This window comes from Vipera berus, assembly GCF_964194415.1.
Source record: "Vipera berus genome assembly, chromosome: 3".
NCBI lineage: Eukaryota > Metazoa > Chordata > Lepidosauria > Squamata > Viperidae > Vipera > Vipera berus.
The window spans coordinates 119470557-119488811 of NC_138204.1; the positions used below are offsets into that span (position 1 = coordinate 119470557).

At 42.9% G+C, this 18255-nt stretch overlaps 1 protein-coding gene across 1 annotated transcript in view; it reads right to left on the reverse strand.

Annotated features, from left to right (window-relative positions):
* Positions 1-177: 177 nt before the first annotated feature.
* The window catches only part of ARAP3 (ArfGAP with RhoGAP domain, ankyrin repeat and PH domain 3), a gene marked incomplete at its 5' end in the record, with an annotated part of 117575 nt that continues 99497 nt past the window's right edge, over positions 178-18255 (reverse strand). The window contains 3 exons of the mRNA XM_081325543.1: positions 178-3241; positions 6434-6472; positions 9432-9569. Coding sequence (XP_081181669.1) covers positions 2774-3241; positions 6434-6472; positions 9432-9569 — 645 coding nt within the window. The 3' untranslated portion in view covers positions 178-2773. The remainder of the gene's footprint in view (positions 3242-6433; positions 6473-9431; positions 9570-18255) is intronic.

The window sequence follows — 18255 nt, forward strand, 5'->3', positions numbered from 1 at the left end:
GGCAAGGGCAATTGCCAAAGCACATGAGACAGTTTTAGGCCACCTATAGCTTTTTCTAGTGTTACTCAGCTGTTCTGGAGGCGATATGAAGACTCTCCAATACTATTATACTAGCACAATGAAGGTTGTTTATATAATTATAAAAATAATTTTACAAATCTTTATTTCTGAAGAAAACATTTTAAAGAAGCATTTTATTGATTTACACAAGCAAAGTTACAAAAGTTTTTTTTCTATTATCTGAACAATTTTAGGATTATATATATATAAACTATGCCAAAAACAAACATTGGATATTCTAATGCAAAAAAGAAGATAGTGAAAAATGAAAATATTACACTGAAATTATATATAAATATTATATCTGTTCATGAAACTTACAAGAACATATATATAGTTCACTTTTCTGAAAAATGAAGAAAAAATGTTGTCATTGTGCTCAGGAAAAAAATTGCGGAAGGGCACCTTTAACTGAAAAGTCATGGAAAGTCCTGGCAGAACACTTAAAACAAGCTTCTCCAAGGGCCAAAAAAATTCCTCCACTAGATAAATACAAACTGTTCAAGGAATGAGGCAATAAAAGACTATAGGATAAGCTTTGGCTATTGGTTTCTGCTGATTATATTTTGCTGAATGGTATCATAGAAATTCCAATTATTTTAAATGAGATACTGTAAGTTCAATCCTTTCTTCTTCAGCTCATGAGTTTACCCCACTTAGAAAACATGAGCACTGTTGTAAAAATAGTACATATCCATGTCATTTAAAATCAAAAACAATTTGTATTACTCTTAATTCTTATATTGAATGCAACAGATTCTCTTTAAATCCTTGGGCTTGGGATTTGAACATGATGAATCAGCTTTGAACTGTGCATGCTGTAGCTTTTAAACTGATTTTGGAAATTTATCAAGAATTAGTCATAGGCTATACTATAACCTTTAATATACTAAGCAAACATTTTTCTAAATATGTTGGAAAAGCTAATTAAATTAATGCCTATTCTCACCTGTTAGTAATGGCCATTAACTTGTTCATTTTGATTGAAAGTTTTTTTTAAAAAAGAGAAAATATTCCACTACTCTCTTGGGCAATTAATGCTAACACAGCTTTATTGTCCAGTTTTGTCAAATCATGTAAAATAGGACAAAGACCGCCATGGTGGCCTAGAGGGAAGACTCTCACTTGGAAAGTTGAGAGTTCAATAGGGCGCAAAGAGAAAATATCTACTGAGAATTCTGTAGGCATCAGGAAAGGCCTCCGTCCAGTAAACGCTCAACTCAATGTAGTCCCCCTGACTCCGCTCTGAATAAAGAGATTACAGGGTCATAAAAAGAAAAAAAATGTAAAATAGGATAATAGAAGAAATTAATTTTTGCTTCTAGTGACCAGGATTATTATTGAAAAAAACTGGAGAACTGCATTGTGCTTTTAGAACAATTATATTTGAAAGTGTAGAAAATAGTATTGATTGAATAATTAAGATAGCACCAAATCAGACAGTTCTTTAATTAAATATAATCTCATTTGATCTCTATCTTTTAATTCATATTAGCAAACTTTTAATATAGGTAGTCCTTACAACTATTCATTTACTAATCATTCAAAGTTACAACGGCACTGGAAAAGTGACTTATGATTGTTTTTCACATTTACAACCATTACAGTATCCCCATGGTCATGTGATCAAAATTTGGAGGCTTGGCAACTGGATGTATTTATGACGGGTGCCATGTCCCAGGGTCACATGATCATCTTTTGAAACCTTCTGACAAGCAAAGTCAATGGGGAAGCTAGAGTGACATAACAACTTTGTTACTAACTTAACAGTTGCTTGTAATTACATGTGATTCATTTTAACAACTGTGGCAAGAAAGATCGTAGCATGGGGCAAAATTCACTTAGCTGTCTTAAGTAACAACAGAGGTTTGGGGCTCAATTGCGGTCATAAGTTGAGAACTGGTTCATAATTTCTGCAACATGAAACTTCTGGGGTAGATATAAGGAAAATTAATTTTTAAAAACTGAATTTTTGCTTTTGTATAATTTGTTTTACATTTTTGTTCTTTTATATTTTCTATTGAACATTTTATATTTTCTATTGAAAAATATTTTCAATAGAATTAAATAAAAATTACTTTTATTTTTAAATAAAATTTAATAGTAAAATAAAATAAAATGGTTCACTTCCCCTTTCCCACACATGGCTTCTAAAAGTTGTCCTGTCCTATCTGAACTGTTGCCTACCTAGATGGTAGCTTCCATTTTGGTTTTATCTTCCTTCTTTCTCCTTCCCCTAAATACTTTACAAGCACAAAGTACCATTACTATGCTTATCCTTTTGGTTGTACTGGCATCTCATCAAAAGAAGAAAAGTATGTTCAGCTGGGGGATAGAGATTCTAACAGTGAACAAGAAGTTATTCGGAGGACAGAACAAAAAGGGAAAATAATTCTCAAAGAGATGTAGAAATGGAAGCATAACCCCTCACCACTTAATGAATTAAAAACACCTGTGTAGAAGCAAGAAAAAATTAGGATGAATTTCCAATACTGCACTTTCAGGCAGGACAATTGGCTATAGTTGCCTCATTCTTACAATAGCCCCAGATGTGACTACCCTCCCTGATCCCCCAGTCATTATTGGGATCTGCTGCTGAGCCTACTTTTACTTTACAAGCCTCCTTCTCTAACACACATTCTTGCTTTCCTAATGTGATATGAACCTGTTTTTTTCTTCTTCTTTTGGATGAGATATGCTCAGGTCTTGTGAGTCATGTTTGGAAGTTTCTCTTTGTGTAGTCACTGACCAGAGTCTCCACTTCAGTTGGATTTTCCAAATGGAGCGTTGGAACTGCAGTATGCTGATCCTCTTCCTTGCGCAGGGCAAACTGTGCTTGAGGCAGCTCTGTCTGCTGCTCTATAGAGACAGTTGGAATTACTTTATGTTCCCATATTCTGTCAGTGAGATTCTGTTTATTTGATTCCACCTGAAAGGTCCTCTCCAAGCAGCATGGTTTTGTTAAGTCAGTTCCAGATACTCGGGGAACCCGACAAGGGGACAGCATGCTGGATGTCACCTGATCTGAAAAACGAATTGGTTTCTTAGCCTGATCCACAGGAGGCAGTAGGGAATGGTTGGGTTCCAGAAAATCCAGATCTGTAAAGCTGCCTACCTCTTCATAGACAGGCTCTGATTCAGCTAGCTCCTGCTGTTCTGCATCTTGATGCATTTTCATTGGCTATAAAGGGGTCAAGATAGAAAGTATGAGATTTGTTCTTTGGGCTTGAAGGAAAAACAAATTCTGTGTTCATGATAGGCTGCTTTGACTTTGGGGCTTCAACTGAGGATCTTATTGTCCAGGTCAAAGCCAAACAAGCCACTCGGAGATCTATGCCTAGGCTTGAGTTAGACCAGACATGTCAAACACAAGGCCCGCGGGCTGGATGCAGCCCGACATGTGGTTCTGTCCGACCCAGGGACCTGCTCTGAAAAGAGTGAAGGACCAGCCCGCTGCACCTTGGACCGGCCCAGGCTGACCGGGTGCTGATCTACAACCTGGTTGCATCCATCAAAGCCAGAATGTGCTCAGCTTTAAATCTGCGGGGCAACCCTGCCCCATTTCCTGGGTCCGCGCAAGCGGAGTCCAGCGTCTCTGCTGGCTGTCTTGTCCTGCAGGCTGACTTCACCCAGGATGCTGGCGCTGGCCGTCTCCTGTGCGCACACCCAGGGGATAGGGCAGAAGTGACAAGGTAGCTCCTTTGCTGATTCCAGTGGATCTTAGGTTGAGCACATTCTGGCTTTGATGGATGCAACCAGGTTGTAGATCAGTGCCAACCCCCACCCACCCAGCACCTCCAGCTTCACAGCCATGAGGCTTTCCTTTCACTGGGACAGACCCCCCCATGCGGGTTAGCAAGACCATCAGAAACATGGCAGCGCTGGCAATCTCTCCTCCTCCCATCACCTCTTCCTGAGAGTGGAGGAAGGAAGGAAGAAAGGGAGGGAGGGAGGGAGGGAGGGAGGGAAGTGTAGCGGAGAGGGGAATTGGGGGGGGATTGGTGCTGGCTGGGAGGCTTTGCCAGAGCTCTGAGGATTTGGTAGAGAGGTTGGGAGCTCCAGAGGCGTCCGCAGTGGCTGGGGGCGGGGCTCTTGGGGAGGGATTTTTAAAGGGGAAGAGAAGATTGACAGGGAAGAAGATTTTAGTTTCTCTTTTCCAGAGAGACAAGCCAGAAGGAGGGAGAGCGAAGTAGGAAGTTTATTCTCTGGAGAGAGAATAAAAAGCCTTTTTGCCTTCCTACCTCGTTCTCTGTCCTTCTGGCTTGTCTCTCGGGAAAAGAGAAACTAAAATCTCCTTCCCCCAATCAATTTTCTCTTCCCCTTTAAAAATCCCTCCCCAAGAGCTGTGCCCTGCCCCCAGCCACCATGGAGACCTCTGGAGCTCCCTACCTCTCTGCCAAATCCTCAGAGCTCTGGCAAAGCCTCCCAGCCAGCACCAATCCCCCCCAATTCCCCTCTCTGCTACATTTCCTTCTCTCCTTCTCATCTCTTTCCTTCCTCCACACTCAGGAAGGGGTGATGGGAGGGGGAGAGATTGCCAGCGCTGCCATGTTGCTGCTGGTCTTGCTATCTCGCATGGGGGGAGGTCTGTTCCAGTGAAAGGAAAGCCTCTTGGCTGCGAGGCTGGAGGTGCTGGTGGGGGGCAGGGTTGGCACTGATCTACAACTTAGACTTAAATCCATGGGGCAGCCCCACCCTGTCTCCTGGGTGCACATGCAAGTAGAGTCCGATGTCCCTGCTGGCTGTCTTGCCCTGCAGGCTGACTTCATCCAGGATGCCGGGACTGGCCGTCTCCTGTGTGCACACGTGGGGGGCAGGACAGAGGTGGCAGGGCAGCTCCTTGCTGGTTCCAGTGGATCTTAGACTGAGCATGTTCTGGCTTTGATGGACGCAACCAGGTTGTAGATCAGCGCCACCCCACCCCCTCACCAGCACCTCCAGCCTTGCAGCCACGAGGCATTCCTTTCAACAGGACCGCCCCTGCCCACCCACATGGTATAGGAATGACCAGTAGCAGCATATTAGTGCTGGCAATCTCTCCCTCCCATCACCCCTTCCTGAGTGCAGGGGAGGGAAAGAGATGAGAAGGAAGGGAGGGAGGGAGGGAGGGAGGGAAGTGTAGCGGAGAGGAGAATTGTGGGGATTGGTGCTGGCTGGGAGGCTTTGCCAGAGCTCTGAGGATTTGATAGAGAGGTTGGGAGCTCCAGAGGCCTCCACAGTGGCTGGGGGAGGGGCTCTTGGGGAGGGATTTTTAAAGGGGAAGAGAAGATAGGCAGGGAAGAAGATTTTAGTTTCTCTTTTCCAGAGAGAGAAGCCCCTTCCTGAGTGCAGGGGAAGGAAAGAGATGAGAAGGAAGGAAGGAAGGAAGGAAGGAAGGAAGGAAGGAAGGAAGGAAGGAAGGAAGGAAGGGTGAGAAGGAGGGTGGGAGGGAGGGAGGGAAAATGGAGGAAGGAAGGGAGAGTGGGAGGGAGAGAGGGAAAAAGGGAGGAAGGAAGAGGGAGGAAGGAATGGAGAGTGGGAGGAAAGAAGGAAGGAACAGAGGAAGGAAGGGAAGAAGGAACAGAGGGAGGAAGGAATGGAGGGTGGGAGAGAGGAAAGGTGGGAGGGACCATGTCCCGGCACTCGCCCTGGTCCCATCCTCCTCTGCCGGAGACCCTCAGATCTGCCTGAGTCCTACCCAAGGCACCCCTGAAACGAGTGATGTCGAGCTGGCCATGCCCACCCAGTACGCCACGCCCACCCCAGCCACACTGCCCAGTAGGCCACACCCATCTCAGCCACACCCATCTGGCCCCCTGAGGGCAACCACTATGCTGATGGGGCCCTCAGTGAAATTGAGTTTGACACCTCTGAGTTAGACAGTATGAACACTTGGGATCCATCAAAACTAATAAAAATATTTGTTTGGCCTTGTGTTTTGAGGTCAACTGATCACTACTTTTTGCTACTTTTTGTGTTTTAGGTTCTAACTAAAGGTGTCAGTGCATTTTGAAAGATTTTTGAGTCTAAAGGCATGTCAGATCATTCTTGGGGGTCGGCTTCAAGTCAGTCTTGGATCATGGCGACTGCCTGGGGATATCCCTGCAGTTTTCTTGGAAAGTTTTTGGGAATGGTTTGTTTATGTAATTATTCTCCATTTAAATGTTTTTATCGTAAGTCATATTAAAAAAAAATACAGTTTTGTAGCCATTTTTGGAAATGGTCTAGGAATTTCACCCAAAATGTCTACAGTTGTTTGTAGCTCAGGAATATCAAGTTGTGCACTTCTGTTTTAAGAGTTGCCTTCATAGCCCCAACATTTCATGTAAGCATTCATATGACATTTATAATGTACTGAACTATGGCTTTAACAAATAAATAAATAAATACTTACAAAGAACATGGACAATGTCCTCCGAGTATGTAAGCGATGCTGAACACAAAAGAAAAAAAAGTAGAGGAAGCTGTAATAATTTATCCACAGAAAAGCAGGAAAATAAACATAATTTGGAAAGTTTGTGCACATAGTTCCTGCAAGAAAAAAAGGTAATCTCTATCCTTTGTGAAGAAGTCATCCAGCCATCTAGACGAAGAGAAGGTTATGCAACAGATGCGCTGAAGATTAAAATCTATGACACATTATTGGTCAGAAAGGGCCTGCTTTAAAGGAATAAATTAAATGCATTATCCATTATAGGTTCTTACTTCATGGGCAGTAGATGGGGTGGGGGTGCTGATGGATAAGGAGGACAGTATTTATTAAGGTGGAACATAAAAATGTAGGGATGCTGCCAATGACAATTAGGACAATGCAACATTTTGCCTACTGACTTAATACATGAATTTTGTATCGTGTCATACAATAAAATGATGCTCCTCAAGCCCACATAAACTCAAAATGACTGCATGGCATAAGCAAGATATGTGCCTGGTGTGCTTTCTAGTTTGCTCTTGTTTCAAAAGCTTGGCTTCCAAGCGGAACCTTAATGTCAGATCTGCCTGGCTCTGCTTGGGGGGGGGGCTCACAGGCATCCTGCCATAAAAAACATGGGGAGGAGGAAGAAAGAAGAAAAGATGAAAAGGCAATAAAGCTTTGTGTGTACATTATAGGTTATCAGGAGGGGGGAATGACAGGAGAGGGTCAGGAAGAATGGGAAGAAAAACCCATGGGAGTGACATTCACCCGTGGGGGCCAAGGCAGCCGCCAGCAAGAGACCCAAGTGGAGCTGGAGGAACTGGAGGAAGAATCGAGTACAAGCGAGCCAGAGCTCGCTGGATGCTGGAGCAAGGCATAAAATTCCTGAAGTGGGCTTTTAGTAATCTCAAAGCTCAAGAAGCCCTAGCCCAGGCAGCACATCCTACTCACCAGCCAACTCCAGCCATGGCAAGTGAGGAGGCAAGTACCTCTGCCACTGCAATGGCAGCAACAGCGAGCCCCTTGGCAACCACAACCGCCCCAGCGTCTGGTCCCAAAGCTCAGTCTGTTCCAGCTGCAGGAGCAGCACCAGCAAGGCAGAGAGGATGCAATATACCACCCCGGGTGTAAAATTCATTGGAGACCCCAAGCAATTGAGGTTCTTCCTGGCACAAGTTTGGGCATACATTGAAGGGTATGGTCCAGAAATAGCCGCCAAAGGGGCTAAGGTGCAGTGCGTGACACTGGCGTTAGAGTGGGCTGCAGCTGAATGGATGGTCACCCTCCACAACAATGATGTCCCGCAGCTGAGAAACTTTGACTGCTTCATGGCTGCACTTCGGAAACGCTTTGAAGACCCTTTAGCCAATCGCAAAGCTAGAGATCACATAAAAGCCATCAGCCAAGGGTGCAGGCCTGCCGACTGACCGATTGGCCAGAAGACATCTTGATCGGATGCTTTCGTGATGGGCTAAGTGACAAAGTCTACAACACCTGCATTTCCAGAGGTGCCCTCCTTAACCTCCATGGCTGGTATGTCCTAGCAGAGAAAGTGGAAATTGATCTGGCTCGATCCAGACACCGGCTGAAACATGGTTGGCGAAGATGCCCCCCTGAAAAGAAAGAGGCCCCAAAACTGGTGCCATGTGAGCAGAGCCCAAGCCATTTATTCACCGGCTGCTTCAGGTGTGGGAAGGAGGGGCACCGAGCCACTGACTGCTGACCTGCGCACCCAAACCAGAAGGCAACTCAGGTTTCTGCCCCAAAACCAGCAAAACCACAACAGCAAGCCTGTGAAACCACTCTGAAGGGAGTGGAAGTCATAGAGTTCATCCCATGCCCCAACAAGGGCAGGAGAACTCGGACTGACCCAATGGGCAGCCCAGTGGAAAGCAAGTTGGACTACTATGATGATCCTTTGGTAAGTCGCCCAGTCAACCCATTGACCATCCCCATAAAACTGGTGGTTCTACCCTCAGGGCAAAAGAGGAGCCTAATAGCCCTATTAGACTTGGGATGCACCAGATGCCAGGTCAACCCTGCCCTGGTCAAGAATAGCTTAATGTACCCATAGCTTTTTGCCAGCCAGACTACTCCGGGGTGGGGGGAGCGATATTTGTTACTGAACAAATAGAGATGAGGATGGGCATACACACGGAGATCCTGAGTTTCATCATAGCCCCTGGAATGGAAAGGTCCCTTGTGTTAGGACTGTCTTGGTCCCAGAAATGGAATCCCTGTGTGAACTGGAGGAGGGGGCTTGCCATTTGTGAAGAGGGAGGGGAAAAGGGCCATCAAAAACCTACTCCAAACCTGCAACAGACAAAACCAATTTGAAGTCAAAGACATTTCGGACTCTCGCATACGTCAGGGAAAAATTCAGTATTTGGTAGCCTGGAAAGACTCCCCCAACACACACACTGAGAAATTGAATGGGTTGATTTCCAACATATTAAATCCCCCAAACTGTTTTAAAAATTCCATGACCGATACCCAGATAAGCTGCATTGAACTGTTTACTAATTGGGATTTTTTTTTGTACCTCTCCCTTCCTTCTCTTTTTCCTTTTGCAGGACTATTGTCTCTGTCAGTGAGTGAGAATATCAGATCTGCCTGGCTCAACTTGGGGGGGGGGCTCATAGGCATCCTATCATAAAAAGAAGAAGTGGGGAGAGAAGGATGAAAAGAAGGAGAAGGGAGAGAAGGAAGAAAGAGGGAAAGATGAAAAGGCAATAAAGCTTTTTGTGTACATGATAGAAAATTGGGAGTGGGGGAATGACAGGTGAGAAGGACCAGTGCAGGTATGGGATGGGGGACAAACCTACAACTTATTTTTGTATCCAGCTAATTGGATTTCAGGTCAGGCTTGACTTTACTGCATCCATCACTTTTAGTAGAAGAACCCTTTGCTTTAACCAAATGGAGTTGAAGGCTTGTCTTTCCTAAGGGATCAGATTGGGGCAGGTCTGACACTTACCAAGGTTTGATTAACAGACAGCATGACTGGATTACTGCTGTCTCCATGTAGGGAAATCAGGGGCATGGTGCCAAACTTTGGCTTAGTCAAGTCAGAAGAAGAGCATCGACGTAGATGAACTGGGCGGATTCTGTCATGCTGCATGAAAGGCAGGAAATAATTATTTCTTGTTAGTAGCATTAACAGCATTATTTATTTATCCATTTCCTCTTCTCAGGGACATAGTGTGTGGAGATTGTCCACTTGATTTCTGGATTTTATAAATAGTCCTTAAATAATTTTAAACGTCAACCAAGGTCATCCATCAATTTGGGGTGCAGTATCATCAGTACACTCTCGATAAAAATGCTACATAGCCAACATAAATTCAAAGTATCTTTATACGTTACAATATGTCTGCAATCGTATTATTAAAAAAATCTCTAACTACATATTTTTCCAGTGTTTAATCAATACACTATACCAAAAGAGCATCAGGACCTGTAACTGAAGGAAAAAGGGCGAGAGAGAGCAGAAGGAGAAGGTGGCAGCAGTGAGCATCAGCAGGCCCCACCATATGAAACTGCAGCCAGACTTCGATGAGCCATCAACCAGTGGCTGAGTGGGCTTTACGGCAGTAAGCAAGCTCAGAGCACCAGTGCGTGTGTGAATGGGCAAAACCTAGCAGCAACAGGCAACCCAGAGCACTGAGAAGGATTGCTTACAGAGGACAAGCAACAGCGGGTGAGTAGCTTTGCGAAGCAAATCCAAACAACTAGTGAGTGAGTGAAAGGACGGAACACAGCAGCAGCAGGCAAGCCCAGAGCACTGGAGAATGAGATGCTTGCAAGCCCAGAGCACTGGTAACCAGACATCACAGCACAGGCAAGCCCAGAGCACCGGCAACTGAGTGAATGGGCGAAACTTAGCGGCAGCGGGCATCGCAAGACAAGCAGCAGAGGTGGAGGAGAAGCAAGCACATATAATATAAAGTTAAGTAAACATTAAATAAAACAAAGGAAAGAAAAAGAGAAGGAGGAGGAGGGCGATGGAATGACAGTGAGATATGCAGAGCGACAGCTAAGAATGGCAGCAGTGTGTGATGAGGCTTAAAGGAATGAAGAACAGAAGGACAATTTACTACCTTTGTATATTCTTACATTAACTGTGATATATGTGTGAGTGTGTGCATGTACATACAGATTTTACACACGCACATACACTCATGGACGAATTCATAAACAGCCTTTTTATTAGCACTTATTGCCTAGCCATGCCTCACAACACTATGGATGCCAGTCTTTTTTTCCAAAAAAATTATCAAACCAGCCATGGCTGCCCTTAAAAACTTCAACGCCTGCCACTTGGTCCCAATCTGTGTTTCTAAATATCGACTTGCAACAGTTTTGCTTTTTCACATATCACGACTTTCAACACACTGTCCCCCGCTAACTGCTTTTCATTTACCCAAATTAAAATTAACAACAGCTTTTCAACTTCCTTGAGTGTTTGGGAATGCTGCTTTGTTACTGCTTTAACTGCTTTCCCAACATCAGCCTTTTTAATTGCTTCTTTATTCTTTTTTTTCCTTTTTTTATTAAAGAGTTTTACAAAAACAAAATTTTACAATATATCCCCAAATCCCCCCCACCCCAAACCCGCCCACTTCCCCCCCCACTTCCCAGAGCTAAATACAGGATTATAGTTATAATAATCATATTCTAAATAAAAATTATGCATAATATACAATTAACCAAATTCATAATGTGCTTTAACTCCCCTTTAACATAAATACATACAAAGTACCAACACTAAGATCAATAACAATATCCCTCTAAAATCTACTCATAAGCTAAATGGAACTTTTTAGTCCCATATTTATTCTGAATATAATCTATCCATCTCCTCCAAACTGAAATATATTTTTCCTGTGAATGATCTTTCAAGTAAGCAGAAATCTTAGACATTTCTGCAAGATTCGAAACTTTAAACACCCATTCTTCTATAGTAGGCAAACTATCCTTCTTCCAATATTGTCCCACCAGTAACCGTGCTGCTGTTATCATATTCAACATCAAATTGGTTTCTTTAACATCGCAATCTACAACAATACCCAATAAAAACAATTGCGGAGAAAACTTTATCTTTCTCTTAAAAATCTTTTGAATGTTCCACCAAATTTTAATCCAAAAAGCTTTTATATTTCTACAAGTCCACCACATATGAAAATAGGTGGCTTCTAAACTACCACATCTCCAACATTTAGACTGTAAGTTAGGATACATGTTAGACAACTTCTTGGGATCCAGATGCATTCTTAATAATGGTGGAGGCTGTTGTTCTAGACATACTGTATTCCCATAGCAAGATCACTAATGCGAATATCACTCTCATATATGCCTATTATTTCTTGTGGGGTTTTTTTTTTTGCTCAATAGTAATGCAAAATATATTTTTTTCTGCTCAGTGCTATCAGTGACATTTTCATAGGACCCGTGTTTAGAAAAAAAGCACAAAAATAGACAAAAAGATTGCAGAAATTAAGATAAGACTGCAAGGGATGTGCATAGGGCAAGAGCAGTTGTGTGACTAACGCGTGACCCTTTGTTTTGGCTGGAAAAGGCAGTGAGTCACGAGGCAACCAACACCAAGTTCTATCTTGCATTTTGAGTACCAAATGACGAGTACTCAAAATGCGTCAAGAACCAAATTCAATTGGTAGAAATGCTTTCTGGCAAGATAGCGGCAGCATAGGAAGCAGCATCGGATCACAGGGAAAGAAGTAACCAAACTAAATAGGAAGGTACTAGGAGAGGGGGGGGAAAAAGTGAGGGAAAAAGAAACAGAAAGTTAGATACGGAAGATAGAAAGGATAAAGGAAAAGAAGAAATTGGGGCAAGGAGGAAAACACCAGCAAACAAGAGCACAGCAAACAAATGGCTGCACATGGAGTCAGAGGCAGCCCGCAGCAAAGGATAAGAGAGCCAGCTCAAGAGCACAGTTAAGCAGCTCAACACTGGGGGGGGGAAGGCAACTGAGAGCAGCGAACCGGGACCGGAGCACTCCCCCCCCATCCGTGCAGGATAATAAAGGAGACAGTGGAGAACTTCTAGGCCAACAGAGGCCTACCTGAAAGGCCCAGCAGCCCTGTGACCCATCCAAGCACAACGAAGCAGAGACCGGCTTAGCAAACCGGGCCACACAATGCACCGGCAGTTCAAATGGTGGAGAGGAGGCAGCTCATGGCAGCTCGAAGCAGAGGGCCGGTGAGACAGCTGGGGGAAGCAAAAAGGAGGTGGCCGGCGGCAATGCGAAGCAGCAGACCGGTGAGGCAGCTAGAAGCAGCTCAGAGGTGGGCGGCGGCAGCGGTGGACCAGGAGGCCTGCAGGCGGTGGAGAGGCAACAACAGCGAGCCAGAAGGCCTGCAGGCAGTGGCGAGGCAGCAGCAGCAAACCGGAGGCCTACAGGCAATAGCGTTCTTTTATGTAGACCGGGAGGCCTGCAGGTGGAGGCGAGGCAGCAGCAAACTGGGAGGCCTGCAGGTGGAGGCAAAGCAGCAGCGGCAGACCGAGAGGCCTGCAGTTGGAAGTGAGGCAGCAATGGCAGACCAGGAGGCCTGCAGGCGGCGGCAGCAAGGCAACGGTGGACCAGAGGCCTACAGGTGGCAGCAAGGCAGCACGACAGAGACTATCAAACACCAAACTCATGGAATAAGCAACTGAGGCTATTGTGGTATGCAATACATGTTCCATGTATGTACTGATGCCAAAGAACACCAAAACTATACATGCATCAGATGCAAATTATGTGGACTACTACAGGAAAAGGTTAGGAACTTAGAAGCAACTCTAGCCAAACCCCAATGTACGAAAGAAAGCTCCATCCAACCCGAACCAAACAACGAACGAACAACTCCCAGAGGACTTGACCCTACTGATAAACCCTTGGAGGAAGACAAATGGTGGTATGTCACACAGAGAAGGAAACAAAATACCCCAAAAAAGAAACGCCATACAACAAACAAACCCCCTCTGCCAATTCTACCCAAACAGAAACAGCCCCACTAAAACTGACCAATCAATTTCTCCCCTTAGACAGAAACACGCAGACCCACAACCCCCCTCAAAGAAGACATGCAGACAACTAGCAAAAAGACAACTTCAAATATCCCTAAAAAAGTCAGTTCAAATATTCCTAAAAAAGCCAGATCAACAAACACACCTGAGATAAACAGAAAAGCACCCCAGACTGCAGCCCCCCCCCCCAAAAAAGAAAGGAGAGTGTTGGTGATAGGAGACTCTATCCTCAAAGGAACAGAACCATCCATCTGCAGACCAGACATACAATCCAGGGAGGTATGCTGTCTCCCTGGAGCAAAAATCAAAGATGTGGCTGAGAACCTAACCAAAATAATTAGGCCCACAGATTACTATCCCCTCCTTCTCCTTCACATTGGGATGAATGACACAACAAAGAACGTAAGGACAATATTGAGAGATTATAAGCAACTAGGCAATAAAGTTAAGGAGCACAAGTAGTGTTCTCACCAGTACTCCCAACGAAAGGACAACACCCATTGAGGAAAAAAAGTATCTTAGAAATAAAACATTGGCCAAAGTGTTGGTGTTGCCAAAAAAACTTTGGTTTCCTGGATCATGGACTGCATTTTCTACACAAAGGACTCTTGGTAAGGGATGGGCTACACCTCACAAAAACAGGCAAAAATGTACTCGGAAAAAGACTGGCCCAACTCATCAGGAGGGCTTTAAAGTAAAACTGAGGGGGGTGGGTGACCAATCTCTAGACTTTCTAGAACACAAAACGAATCACAAATCCCAACAAAACAAACAATGAGGTAGGCCGTGATGAAAAAAAAGAAAAACTCAAACAACAACCAGGAGACATAGGAAACACTCCCATGGATAGGCATAAAACTCTTAAAGGCTTATATGCAAATGCTCAAAGCTTGGGGAACAAACAGGATGAACTAGAAACAATAGTACACGAGGAAGGGTATGACATAGTTGGCATAACAGAAACTTGGTGGGATGAAGCCCATGAATAGAATGGACTGAGGGATGGATACAAATTGTTCAAAAGAAACAGGTCTACAGAAAGAGGAGGGGGAGTTGCACTATATGTAAGAGAACACTACATATCTGCAGAAATGCACATGATCAAAAAAAAAATCTCTCCAGAATATATGGGTCAATATAAAAGAAAAAAAGTGATATTGCCATAGGTGTATATTACAGGCCACCCAACCAATCAAAAGAAATAGATGAACTCTTTGCCAACCAGTTAACAAATGCATGTAGGAAACATACCACAGTAGTAATGGGAGACTTCAACTACCCAGATATCAACTGGGAGACAAGCTCTGCCGTGAGTGGGAGATCAAACAGATTCCTAACCAAACTAGCCAAAAACTTTGTCACCCAAAAGGTGGAGGAAGGATCTATACGTAAAGCTATAGTGGACTTAACGCTTACAAACAGAGAAGTAGCAATAGAGGGAATCGAAATTACTGGAACCTTGTGTGAAAGTGACCACGTCATACTGGAATTTAATATAATGCAAACACCAGCAATAGAAAACAATTCAACCAATGTCCTAAACTTAAAAAGAGCTGACTTCAACAAACTCAGAGAGAACCTAGGAAAAATCCCATGGATGAAAATCCTAAAGGGAAAACGAAAATGCAATCACAAAAGCCCTGACCAGCACAATACCACTGAGAAAGAAAAACAAGAAATCTAAGAAGAAACCAGCATGGCTGCACAAACATCTCTCTAACAAACTAAAAGACAAAAAGGACAAATACAAAAAATGGGAAGAGGGGCACATAACTAAAGCAGTTTATCAGCAGACAGCCAGAACATGCAAAGATGAAGACAGGAAAGCAAAGGCTCAGAATGAACAAACACTAGCAAAAGAAATCAAGGACAATAAAAAAATTTCTTCCAACATATTAACAAGAAAAAAATCAAGGAAACTGTAGGCTCACTAAAGAGAAAAGATGGCAAGGAAATTACAGGCAACAGGGAGAAAACAGAGCTGCTTAACTCATTCTTTGTGTCAGTCTCCACACAAAAAGATCCTATAGTGCAACACACCAAAAAAACCACTGCAAGATATACTAGAAACAAAAATTAAAATAAGTAAGAAAATGGTAATGGAACACCTATCCAACCTTGATGAATATAAATCACTGGGACCCGACAGGCTACATCCCAGAGTTCTGAAAGAACTGGCAGATGCACCACATTGCACCACATCTTTCATAAATCCTGGAGCACCGGGGAAATACTGCCAGATGGATTTGTAACTGGCTGACAAACTATACTCAACAAGTAGTCCTTAAGGGTACTACATCTAAATGGAGGGAAGTAAGCAGTGGGGTACCACAAGGTTCTGTCTTAAGCTCAGTATTCTTCCATATCTTCATAAATGACTTAGATGAGGGAATTGAAGGGGAACTCATCAAATTTGCAGATGACACTAAGCTGGCAGGAGTACCCAACACTCCAGAAGACAAGTTCAGAATCCAAAAAGATCTTGACAGACTTTAACAATGGGCCCTATCCAACAAAATAATATTTAATGTGGAGAAAAGCAAGATTTTAAACCTAGGCAAAAAAAGGTACAAGTAAAGATTAGGCGAGACCTGGCTCAAAAACAGTAACTGTGAGAGGGACCTCATTATCCTAGTGGACAATCACTTAAACATGAGCCAGCAGTGTGCAGTAGCAGCCAAAAAAGCTAATACAGTCCTGGGTTGTATAAACAGAGGCATAGAATCAAAATCATGTGAAGTATTAGTACCTCTTTATAAATCCTTAGTAAACCACACCTAGAATATTGCATTCAATTTTGTCGCCACATTACAATAAATGTTGAAACTTTGGAAAAAGTGCAAAGAAGAGTAAATAAGATAACGAAGGGCCTGGAGACAAAAATATATGAAGAATGGTTGCAGGAATTGGGTATGGCCAATTTAGAAAAAAGAAGGACTAGGGGTGACATGATAGCAGTATTCTAGTATTTGAGGGGCTTCCACAAAGAAGAGGAGGTCAACTTATTTTCCAAAGCATGAGAAGGCAAGACAAAAAATAATGGATGGAAACTAATCAAGGAGAGAAGCAACTTGGAATTAAGAAGTAACTTTCTAACTGTGAGGACAATTACAGGTAGAGAATAGGTGGCACCTGGCTCAAGAGCAGTAACTGTGAGAGGGATCTTGTAGTCCTAGTGGACAATCACTTAAGTATGGCAGCAGTGTCAAAACTCCAAAGTAGTCCTAGGCTGCATTAACAGAGGGATGGTATCATGATCACATGAAGTGTTAGTACTACTTTATACTGCTTTGGTATATCACACTTGGAATACTGTGTCCAGTTTTGGTCACCACGACAAAAAAAAGGATATTAAGACCTTAGAAAGAATGCACAGAATAGCAACAAAGATGATAATGAGTCTGGAGGCTAAACCATATGATGAACAACTGAGGGAACGAGGTACTGTATGTTTAGTCTAACCAAGAGAAGGACTAGGGGTGACATGACACCAGTCCTGCAATATTTGAAGACCTGTCATATAAAAGAAGGGGTCAACCTATTTAGAAGGGCAAGACAAGAAGTAATGGAGGAACTCTAATCAAGGATGTATCCAACCTAGAACTAAGAAGAAATTTCCTGGCAGCAAAAACAATCAGTGGAATGGCTTGCCTCCAGAAGTCATGGGTGTACCATCACTAGAGATTTTTAAGAAGTGATGGAATGGCCATCACTGGGATGGTATAGGGTTTCCTGCTTGAGCAGGGGGTTAAGCAAACTAGGTATGTCTAGTCTAATCAAAAGAAGGAGTAGGGGTGACATGATAGCAGTCTTCCAAAATGTGATGGGCTGACACAGAGAAGAGGGGGTTGACTTAATCTCCAAAGCACCTGAGGGGAGGACAAGAAGCAATGGGTGGAGACTTGTTCAAGAGATCCAACCTGGAACTAAGGAGAAATTTTCCGACATTGAAAACAATTAGTCACTGAAACAGCTTGCCTCTTGAAGTTGTAGGTGCTCCATTGCTGGAGGTTTTCAACCATTTGTCAAGGATGGAATAAAGTCTCCTGCTATAAGCAAGAGGTTGCACTACTAGATTGCCAAGATGCCTTCCAGGGCTACAGTATATATTTGTCTTGTATTTTTCCAGGTAGAGTAGGGTAGAGTAGGTAAGGTAGAGTTTGCAATGTTTGTAACAGTTCATTTTCGAAAAGGTTTATAACGAGAGACTGGTAAAGCGTCTAGTCCAGGTGCTTTCCCCATTTTGACCTTTTTTAATAGCTCCACAGATTTCCCTTCATTATATATGTTTTTCTGTGATTTTTGATCAGTTTTGTTTCTTTAGATATTCATCAACCTTTGCCAGGGAAATTTTTTCTTTATATATGATGAATTTTTGCATCTTTAAATTATCAGTTATTATTGTATTTCCATTGATGTATAAATTGAAAAAAAGAAAAGGGGGGAATGATATCATTTCCCCCTTTTTTCTGTTTTCAATTTATATACCAACCATTTCCCTGGTTTATTTGCAAATTCATTTTTTTGTATTCATAATTTTTTGTATTGCATAATTCATTTATACCTCCATTTGTTTTTCTGTTAACAAAGACAACTGCTCTTTAAAAGTTTAATTTGTTGTGAAATAATTTTCTTTTTGGACATTTTTTTTAAAAAATGATCTTTCATTTTTATCTAATCTAAAATTTTCTGTGTTATCTCATTTTTTTTGTTTCTTATTATGCTGTATGAAATGTCCCATCATAAAAATTATAATTACATCCCAAACC